We start from the raw sequence: 11,426 nt of genomic DNA, 5'->3' as shown, positions 1-11,426 counted from the left end.
GGTTAGTTAGGTTTAAGTAGTTCCTTAGGTTAGTTAGGTTTAAGTAGTTCTAAGTTCTAGGGGACTGATGACCACAGCTGTTAAGTCCCATAGTGCTCAGAGCCATTTGAACCATTTTGAATTACTTATTCACAAACACACACGAGATTTGCAGTAACATTCTGATCACAGAATTACAGTTCATTAGTTAGGCGAAAACCACGACTGTGAAATCACCACGCTTGGCGGGAATCAGCACGTTGATAGCACACAGTTTTTAACACACCTGTGGCACAGTTAATAATTATTTACTCTGTTCTCAGCCACAACACAAACATACATTGAAGTTCTGAAACTTTCAAAGTGCATGTGATACAGTCAAGGTGAACACAGTTCACCTCAAAACCCGTAATTGTAATGTCGTCCGTACACGGCTGTATTGTTGTAATTACACGCCCCAGTCCAGTTGGCGCCTTTACACAGTCCAACTTCTCTGTCCACAATAAAAATTTTCAGAATCCGGTACGAAAAGAACAGAAATATATATCACCATTAACGAGTTTCATTTGCACCAATTTGAAAGAAAACAAACACAGACACCACACCATACGTGTTCGCACCTCCTCCATCCAACACAGTCTCTCCACACACACACACACTGTTCAACCATCACTATGGATACGCCCAGATCGCTCTCACTCTATTTATACAGTATCTCAGTATATTTTTAATTTTACAAACTATTTTAATCACAATAAACATTTTCAGCGAATGATGAGCAAAGAATCAAAATATTTTAACTACGCAATAAGCAAGAGAAGCGTATTTACTCAGCCAAAAAATTAATTTCAAAAACATATTATCTCTAACAAATACAGGACAAATAAACACTATGCTGTTATCATTGGAAATATACATATACATATGAAACAGAAAGAAAGAAAAGAAAGGAATAGAAAAAAAATTATCTCCCGCAAATAGCAATCCCTTCACAACTTCCACTGGCATTGTGCATTAACTCCACACAGTCTCTGTGCCCAACATTGGCCAGATTTGAAGCCAAGCAGTAGCAGCTAATCAAGCAACACAATCTATTAACTTAGCCAGTGGTCTAGGAGCTGTTAGTTAACCCTAGTGGTTCCAAACTTGGAACCAGATCTCATGAGGTGAGAGCATCCACTCATTGCTGACATTCCAGCCAGCCTTTGAGAGTTCCAGGCTTGACTTGGGGTGTTTGTGCACTGCTACCAACAGCCACAGACAGTTTGTACTATGGAGCTGACCATCAGTCTCGCACTGGCAAGACCACATCGACACCAGCTGCGGGTACATCAACTCAGCATTCTCTTTCCTCAGTGAGCTTGCTCACTGCTGCCAGTCATGCTAAGTATATGTGTGCAGCCATCGACCTATTGTACAACAGACATAATGAAGATGTTTTGTTGAGCCAGTATTATTGACTTCACACCCATAACCTCCTAGACCCACCAATTCTGGGGGGGGCAGAAGTGACCATCTCACAGCAATGGAGTCAGCGTAGTGGTCAATACCAACATTATATTGTCCAATTATTACCAAATTGTAAAATTTGCTTCTTTGTTGAGGGTTTGGAGTGAGATTTTATGTATAATAATTTCTCATTTGCCACATTGCAAGGTATTTGGAATACCTGTAATTTGAAAAGGTAATCAGAAACTTACTTATTAGTCACTCCTTCTATCTCTTCATCCAGATTACAAAGCCTCTATTGTCATGGTGTGTCAGTAAGTGCTGTGTTAATTATTAACGTTGTCCTACATATATTGAACTAGTTAAAAGAGATGTCATAGCTAATTTAATCAAACAGATATTTAGTTTAAGGGAATAGTAGCAGTAGTGGCAATCATAATAATTTTACAACATCAAATTCAGCCTGCAGAACCACAACTATCTTGTAGAAGTGTACTGATAGTCAGTTAATGGTACCATTTCTCACAACTGCTTCACTTTGTTAATGAATTCTTTGAATTACTGCACGTTGCTGAATGTTCTCCATCACAAGATCCACAGAATATGATGAAATTAAATCTAAATTCTCAACTCATTGGTTGCTATTGGGATCTGCAAATGATGTAATACAATGCAAAAGCTTGTAAACTGCATTGGAAACATTAATTAGTGATGCTTTCCAATTAGTGTATGAGAATATGAAAAATATCATATTTCTTTGCAGGGTATTTAGAAATTTTTCTAAAGAAGACAACTTTTTCATTACATACCAAGTATTTTACTGCAGCTGGAAAAATTATGAGCTAATATCATGCCCAACCATCCAACACCCAAATGATGTCATTCAGCAGAGGATGACATTGCAGTCTCTTGTTAAGAGCTCTCAGGTGCATGTTCCCTGGAGTTTCAGCAGATATTTGCAATTTTCTTTATGCAAAGTGTAGATACAATCAGTTTAGACAAATACTGCTCATCGTGTATATCATGATACGCCCAAAATTGAAGGAAAATCCCTTTGGAAACAAAATGTTTTTCAAACTTGATTTTTACCTAATAATTCAAAAATGGTCCTGATAATAATTAGTTAAGAAAGGTCTCTGAACAGGTACAGTGAAACACGATGAATAATGAGTACCATGGCAGTGACTTGGTGGTGCTGCTGAATGACAGCACAACACACAAGAAGAGAAGAGTCAGGTTGGGTAGGGAAGATGTGGCAAGCAAGTGTTTATTGACTTAAGAAAGGCTAGAGAACACTAGAGCTGTGTTTTTTATATTTACTTATTTAGCATTAAATTCCAGTGCACAGTGAAATATAATATATGCTACTGTGTTAAGACACATTAAAACTTGAAGCACCAGGCTGATTTGTGAGAATGTCTTTGAAAATCATATTGTACAGGATTGTATTAATACTGCTGCTGAGTGCCTTTCTCTCTGTCAGTCTCTAAGGTGATTTATAACAACACAAGATACCGAAATATCAGTAGACATTTTTTTCATCACATCTTTCTTACACAGACTATCCCTTCCTGTGTTTTGCCCAAGCCTACACCAAGCTGTTTCTGGCAGTCACCTTCACTGCCAGAATACTTGTTATTCTTCATGTTTTCCTTCCACTATTAAGACATATCATTGAACTGAATATTGTGTTTGACTAATCTGAGACTTCTCTATAGACCTTCAAGAAACAAACCCATATTTTTGTTGATAGTAGACGTTGCATGAAAAACATAATGAGCAGCATTTCTTTAGACAGACTTCTTTTATTCGGTCAAAAATCTAAATTGCAAATATCTGTTACAACGCAAAAGAAAATATGCCTGATCAGGATGACCACTCTATTGGCTGACTGAATTTCCTTGATTCTCCCAGAACATTTCCAGAACTTCGTTATATTTTTCCCAAGTAGCCTTTTTAGAGGTGGAAGCTGAATCTTGGGTATCTTTTAAATATTCAGTATTTTTATTGCTTTTTTCAAACTGGTGGTTTTATATATTAAAGAATAATTGAAAATACCTAACATACTTGAGCAAACTGACACTTCACTGCACCACCAAGTGGCAAAGTGAACTGCAATACATTGGATAAAGCACAACACATCTGAAAAGAAATACTTCAGAAATGAAGCACATACATTTTAAATCAGTCCCTAAAATAAGATTAGGTTAACTGATTTTATCATAAAAAATTGTGATAAAAACTGAAAATTTATTGATTGTGTGAAGAGTGTCAGATAAAATATATACAATGTGAGGCAGCTAAGTCATAACACCCCTTCTATCTCCACAACTGTAATAGATACAAAGATGCCATTTGGACAGTGAATTGCAGGGACATGGGCTACTTGAATACGTCACATTTCATGTTTGTGCTATTTTTATTACAAAGATATGAGGCATCTTTGTTTTTTTTAAACCTATGTTAAACTTTAGTGTAACATGATGGGCTTAAAAAGACGGTTTCAAATATGAGTATATTTAGCCGAATAGTATCAAATTCGTCCTTCGAAGCGGCATTGTCCAATGCGATCCTTCCCGTTGACCACTGAGGAACATAACAGGGAAAGCGGTGTTTTCCTGCTTCTTGATGATGCCGCAAGGTGACACACGAGGTAGCTGGAGAGAAGGGTACAAATGTGCTGCTGGGGTAATGAGACATCCCATTTCCATCACAGTTTCTTGGAGCAGACATGTACACCAATGATACAAAGTTAGATATGCTTCTAGTGTATGGCGAAAGCAGAAGAAATGCTGTTAGAGCAATAAAGCGATATGGAGAGCTGTATTCTGATCGTGAGCATCCTACGCACCAGCTTCTTACACGCATTTGCAAGAAACTACTTGAATTGGAATCATGGAATGCCATACAGAGGACAAGGCAGAAAACTGCAACTGGCAACTGGAGAGGTACATGAAGAAGGCGTTCTACTGTTGGCACATAATGACCCTATTATTTCGTCGCGACGTATCGCCTTGGAATGTGGTACAAGTCAGAGAAGTGTTCTACGCATATTGCACTGACATAGATTTCACCCATTTCACCTCTCATTACATCAAGCACTCTCCGGTGTGGATTTCGAATGGCACCAGGAATTTTACCAGTTTGTTCTGCAGCACCTCCAAGATGATCCAACGTTTTTTCAACAGGTGCTTTTTACTGGTGAAGCGACTTTCACCAACCACGATAATGTGAATTTGCGTAATATGCATTACTGGTCAATATAGAACCCTCGTTGGGTTTGACAGGTACAGAATCAGCAACCGTGGAGTGTTAACGTGTGGTGTGGCATCGTCGGAAATGTCATTGTGGGGCCTACGTCATTCCGGGTACACTAAATGGCAATAACTATGCACAGTTCCTGCGAAACATTACGCCCATTTTGCTGGAAGAGGTACCACTAACTATGCGTCAGTGTATGTGGTTCCAACAGCTGTCTTGCTCACTCTTCCCGTGTGGCTACAGAGCTGTTAAATGAAAAGTCCCTGGATTGTTGGATAGGACAACATGCTGAAGAGAAGTGGCCAGCCCGGTCTCCTGATTTGACCCCTCTTGATATTTTTCTGTGGGAAGGAGCAATCAAACAAAGTGTATGCTCAAATACCAACTACGCCAGACGAAATGAAGCAACGTATCATCGAAGCATGCGCTGATATCTCCTGTGACACCCTCGCAGCCATTCACAAATCTTTCGAACAGCAACTACAAATGTGCACTGCAGCAGAGCAGCATTTTGAGCAAATGTTTCAGTAAAGTTTTGTATCATGTACAGTATGTGTTTTGCATCTTTGTGTGTATTTGCTTCGTATTGTGATCAATAGTAAATATTTTCAAATAAATAACAAATAGGTATGAAATAATTGTGACCAATAAAGGCCTCCTCATTTACATTTGTATTTCTGTTACTTAAAATGCGTTAATATCTTGTAGTATTTTAATACGAGTATTTTGGTATCACAGTTGTCAAGTAATTGAATAATAACTACACGACATCATCAGTTTATTTTTGCGCAAAATATCATAGTATATATTACTATTATCGAATAAATGGGCGTGTTTGTGTAAGGATGGACTTGTGACGTTTAGGATCTACTCTACACAACAGGAAAGATTGCATTGGACAATGCTGCTTCGAAGGACGAACATGATGTGAGAATGTATCTGTGTCTCAAAAACGTTTCACCTAAATATTATGATATACACATATGTGAAACCATCTTTTTAAGCCCATCATGTTACACTAAAATTTTACATAGGGTTCCATTTAAAAAAACCAAAGATGGCCTCATATCTCTGTAATAAAAAATAGCACAAACATAAAATGTGATGTATTCAAGTAGCCCATGTCCCTGCAATTCACTGTCAAAATGGCATCTTTGTATCTATTATGGTTGGGGAGATACAAGGGGTGTTATGGCTTAGCTGTCTCACCCTGTATATTAATAAAAGTTACAAATAAGGATGAATAAATATTTGTGCCATGTATTAATTGTAAAAAAAAAAGAAATTCAAAACTTACCTTTCAACATAGTGAAAAGAAAAGGGTGACATGAAATAATGAAGCATGGCTCACTAACATAGGTTTTGCCAAGTAGAGAAATTGCACATCTCGTGACATCATCTGGTTCAAAAAACTAATAGATAGCAGTTGTGCTGTGGGACAAATACCTCTCACTACTGACACTAAATATTTATGGAACACACACACACAGTCCATGCTGTCCAAAAGTCAATTTATTCTGCTACCTATCTGAGGCATATGCAGACAGTTTTAACATGACTGTCATTATAAGTATAGTTTGATTATACAGAGCCAAAAGAAAAATGTAACACCCTCAACAACTATGTACATTGGCTCCAGGGTAGTGCTAGTGAGGGTCACAAAATGGGCCTGTGGGAAGCAGGATGGATGTATCGATGGGTTGCTGCACAGGTTGATGAGTGTGATGCATTAGTGGTGTGCTGCTGCCTTCAGCAATGGTCTGTGGAACATTTCCACACCATTTGACCACATTGTGGACATCCTTGTAGTACAGACATACAATGAGATTTGTGCATATTGAGAGCAGCAGTGGTTGAGTGAACATCACCCAGGAAAGATATCTGGGCACAAGTTACACCTGATGTGTCACCAAGGAACATTGGGAACCATCTGCTTGCAGCAGGACTAAAACCACGTGTGCTTTAGGCCAGGATACCATGACACCATCAAGTATGGCTATTCTGGTGTTGTGAAGGAGTTGACTGGAGAGTGGAATGACACTTTGTCGTCTTCAGTGTGATAGTAGATTCTGTGATGGATGTACACATGTATGGCACAGACCTGCTGAGTGGCCTACTCCAGAGTGCAGTCATCTATGATGCACAGGTCCCAATCCAGGCTTTGTGGTGGAGGAGGGTGCAGCATCTGTTGCAACTTGCAGTAACATCTGGTGTTCCTGCAGCATAATCAATGCCTGCTAAATTGCACAAGTCATTGTCTCCACACCAGTGTCATTTCTTCAACAGGAAGGTGATATACTTGTTCAGCAGGACAATGCACATCTATATATGGCTGCTGTAATGCAACATACTCTTCATGTTATTCAACATCTGCCCTGGCCAGCAAGATCACCAGATCTCTCACCAACTGAACATGTATGGGGCAGGGCGAAACAGGAACTTACTCATTCTCCAGAGTCTGGATGAACTATTGCCGAATTGCAAAATAAGGTGTAAGGTGCTTCTGCTAATCTATCACAAGATACCATTTGACATCTCTACGATCCTTTATACACAAGAATACATGCCTGCATTGCTGCCAGGGGGTGATACACTTTCTATTAATGTGATTGTTTGAGCACTGTGACGTGTATTTTATTTGGTCTGCATTTGTTATCATATATATGATGAAGTATCTGTCATTTCAAATGTCAATAAAATGGCCTTGTCCTTCAGGGTGTTGCATTTTTTCCAGCAGTGTATATAAACCATTAGTTCCAGAATGACTTTCAGGATTTTTTTTATTCAAAACAGCTCATCAAAACAAGGGCATAAATCTGATTTTTCTTCTTCTAATTTTTGACGCAGCTGCTGAAGCTCTCGCAGTTGGCATTGCATTTTGCTGACATCAGTGATCATATTCCTTAGGCGAGTTTCCTGAAAAATATGGAACATTGTGAAGAGATGCTTAAAGAGAAATTTTTCTTTCATGAAAATAGTTTAAACATGTCTTTTGTGCAATAAATACACCAGTTTTCCAGTCATTCTGCATATATTGTTCAAAAATATAAAATTCTTCCCCAAAAAGTTTTTTCCACATAATAATGTCGTCTCTTAATACTGGATCCTGAGGCTTCATAAGCAGGCTATTGAGTGATAGTTTGTGTCATTATTAAAGTGCTTCCAGTTAAAACCTTTCAACATCTTTTCACGAGTGAAACAAACTTGTGACTACTCATGCATCTTTCTTTCTTTACTTTCAGTATCTGATATTATTGTTGCTTGGATTCCATGCTCTCGCTGAATATTCTAGGATACATCAAAAGAGGATTTTTACAAACAGCCTTCTTTGTAGGCTAGTACCATTTTAGCAGCATCCTACCAATGAACCAATGTCTGCCACCTACTTTACTTACACCTGAGCATATGAGATCATTTCATTTCATATCTCCACAAACTGCTAAACCGAAATATTTGTATGAGTTGACTGATTCCAATTGTGACTTACTGATATTGTAGTGAAAGGATATTACCATTTTTGTGTTTCATGAAGTGCACAATTTTACATTTTTTAAAAAATTTTTGTGAATTTAGAGAAAGTTGCCAATCTTTGAACTGCTTGAAAAGCTTATCAAGATGTGACTGGATACTTGTATACTTTTCTTTCAGACATTACTTCATTATAGACAACTGCATCATCTGCAGATGGTACGACATTACTATTAATATTGTCTGTCAGTTCATCGATATATAACATGTAATATATAATATGAACAGCAAAGATCCCAGCACAATTTCCTGAGTCACACCTGAATTTACTTCTATATTTGTTCAGTGACTCTCCATCTAGCATCCCGCTTGAAAGAAATCGTCAGTGCTGTCAAACATGATCCAGATGGCTTAGGATGTGAAGCAGAGCACGTTGTGTTCAGCTGCAATGTAGGCTACTTACTGGGTGGTCAGCTTTGTTCTTGATCACATTTTGGAAGTGGCAATTCATTCTGATGAACAGCTGGTCAGTTGACACACCAACATAAAAAGCTGTACAGTCATTGCAGCAGAGTTGGAGTATGACATGAGTACTTTTACAAGTGGCCATGCCTCCAATGGGGTAGGAGAAACCTATGACAGGACTGATTAAGGCGTGCCGGGCAGGTGGATTGGCAGGCCTTGTACCTGAGTCTATCACACAGATAGATTCCTGTAGCAAGGGGCTGGGATTAGGACGGGTGTAGAGATGAACTAGATGTTGTGTATAGAATACCACTTTAGTAGGAGTGGGGAGGCTCTTGGTTATAATGTCCCTCATTTCAGGGCACAATGATAGATAATCAAGGCCCTGGTAAAGAATATGGTTTGATTGTTCTAGTGCAGGGTGATATCGGGTGACGTGGGATGCACTCCTTTGTGAGTGTTTCCTGGGTGTGATGGGAGATTTAGGGATGTGTGAGAATATAGTACAGAAATCTGTTTGCGGACTAAGTTTGTGGGGCAGTGCCTGTCTGTGAAGATTCTTGTGAGTCCTTCAACATACTTGGCAAGCAAGTTCCTGTCACTGCAGATATGCCATGCACAAGTGGCCAAGCTGTAGGAGACTGGAAGGGATGACAGCTGTAGAAATGCAGGTACTGTTGTTGGTTAGTCAGTTTCATATGGACAGAGGTATGGATGGAGCCATCAAAGAGGTGGAGGTCAATGTCCAGACAGGTCACAAGTTGAGCTGTGGATGGGAGAGGTGGCAGTGATTTTGTGAAGGAATGATGATAGTGCATGTTGGCCCTGAGTCCAGAGGATGAGGTTATCGCCAATGAATCTGAACCAACATAGATGTTTGGGATTTTGGGCGACTAGGAACACTTTCTGTAGATGGCTCATGGACATGTTGTCATATGAGGGTGCCAAGTGGCTGCACATCGCTGTGCCACAGATTTAATGTCCCCTCAAATGGGAGGCAGTTGTGTGTCAGGATATAGTTGATAAGGTGTATGATGAAGTATTAATGATGTTGAGAGAGGTAGCATTTAATAGCAACAGAGTAATGGGGATAAGGAATGTTGGAGTATGGGGAGGTAGCATCAACAGGGATCCAGGATGTAATGGGTGTGGGATGATGGATGGTTGGTGAAGGATGTGGTAAGTATCTTAGATGCAGAGACTAGGTTTTGGGCAACTGGATGGAGATGTCGGTCAACATGAGTGGAAATTGTTTTGGTAGTGGCACTATAACAAGCTGCTTTGTAGTTTAGATTACAATGTAGTGCCCAGGATAGTTGAGTTTATGGATCTTGGGGTTCCTCCACCTACAAGCTCTGCGACAGGAATCCCAACATAACATCCAGTCCCTACAAAACTGTTAGGTTCGTACCAGAACCTCTCTCCACAAGTCCATCTTCCTCCTCACCCCAGTGACACCCGGTACACCCACCTTCTAGATATTCTGCATACTCCCCAAAATCCATAAACTGAACAATCCAGGACACTCCACTTTAGGTGGTTGTTGTGCCCCTACTGAAACAATTTCTGCTCTTTTTTCTCAGTCCTTATACACTGTACCAATGTTCTGACACACTAGTACTTCTCCTTTGAAGACAAGGCATATAAACTGAAACACGGTCATGGACACCTGCATGATACACCCCTATGCTAATCTTTTTAGGGGCAATCTAGAGGAAACCTTCCTAGCCTCCCAAAACCCTAAACCCCTTACCAGATATCTCAGGACCCAGGCAAACTATCCTCATTCCTTCATAACCTCAACATCTTCTCTCCCATCTGCTTCACCTGGACTTCCTCTATCCAGCAGGCCACCATTCTGGACGTTGACATACACCTTTCTGATATCTCCAGCCACTCCTATCCCACATTAAAATCACTAACCACCAACAATACCTGCGTTTTGACAGCTGTCATTCATTCCACACCAGAACACCCTTCCCATACAGCCTGGCCACTTGCACATGGTGTATCTACAGTGATGAGAAAACACTAGGCCATACCTTTGTACTTCCACTCACAACCTCTTGCCACAGGGATCATTTCCCTTTGAAAGACCACGATGTAAGACCTGCCCAGTCCACCAACCCACACTTTCTACTCGTCTTGCCACAGGCTTCTTGTAACTCGATCAGAGGTGCGGTCACCTGTGAAAGTAGCAGTGCCATGTAGCAACTCTGCTGCAATTGCTGCACAGCTTCCTATATGAGTATGACAACCAACCAGCCACCCATCAGAATGAATAGGCACCACCAGTCTGTGGTCAAGAACCAAATTGACCACCGAGTGGCACAACATACAAATGAGCACAATGTGCTTGAATTCAATGGCTGCTTCACAACCAGGTTATCTGAGTTCTTCCCTTCGCCACCTGCTTATCTGAACTAGGCAAGTGGTAGTTAGGCTTGTAACATGTGCTTGGCTCCTGTAACCCTCAGTCTCCATTAACAAACTGTCCTCACACCCTCCATCCAACAGTTTCCCCTTCCACCATCCTATCACCCTCCCAGCCCATGTCTCCACACGGCCTACATTGTGTGCCACTCTGCACAAGCTCCAACACCCATGCATCATATGCATATCCAGTGCACCTGTCACCCCTCCTTCCTACAATCCTAGCCAGCAAACCAACTTCTTCCCTCCGTGCTACTAGCTATCCAACCCCAAACTTTCTTCCTGCCTCTCACCTCCCTCTTTCTCTAACCACTCTACCACCCCCACTTGGTAAAACCCCATCCCAGACCACCTGCCAATCGGCAATCTTG

The 11,426-nt window shown here is 40.4% G+C and overlaps 1 protein-coding gene across 1 annotated transcript in view; it reads right to left on the bottom strand.

Annotated features, from left to right (window-relative positions):
* Positions 1 to 7,473: 7,473 nt before the first annotated feature.
* Positions 7,474 to 11,426, bottom strand: part of LOC126101117 (uncharacterized) — a 164,606-nt gene continuing 160,653 nt past the window's right edge. The window contains exon 7 of the mRNA XM_049911835.1: positions 7,474 to 7,605. Coding sequence (XP_049767792.1) covers positions 7,474 to 7,605 — 132 coding nt within the window. The remainder of the gene's footprint in view (positions 7,606 to 11,426) is intronic.

Source organism: Schistocerca cancellata, chromosome 1, assembly GCF_023864275.1.
Source record: "Schistocerca cancellata isolate TAMUIC-IGC-003103 chromosome 1, iqSchCanc2.1, whole genome shotgun sequence".
NCBI classification, from domain to species: Eukaryota; Metazoa; Arthropoda; class Insecta; order Orthoptera; family Acrididae; genus Schistocerca; species Schistocerca cancellata.
The sequence above is the reverse complement of the archived record's forward strand: the minus strand, read 5'-3'. Positions and strand labels throughout refer to the sequence as shown.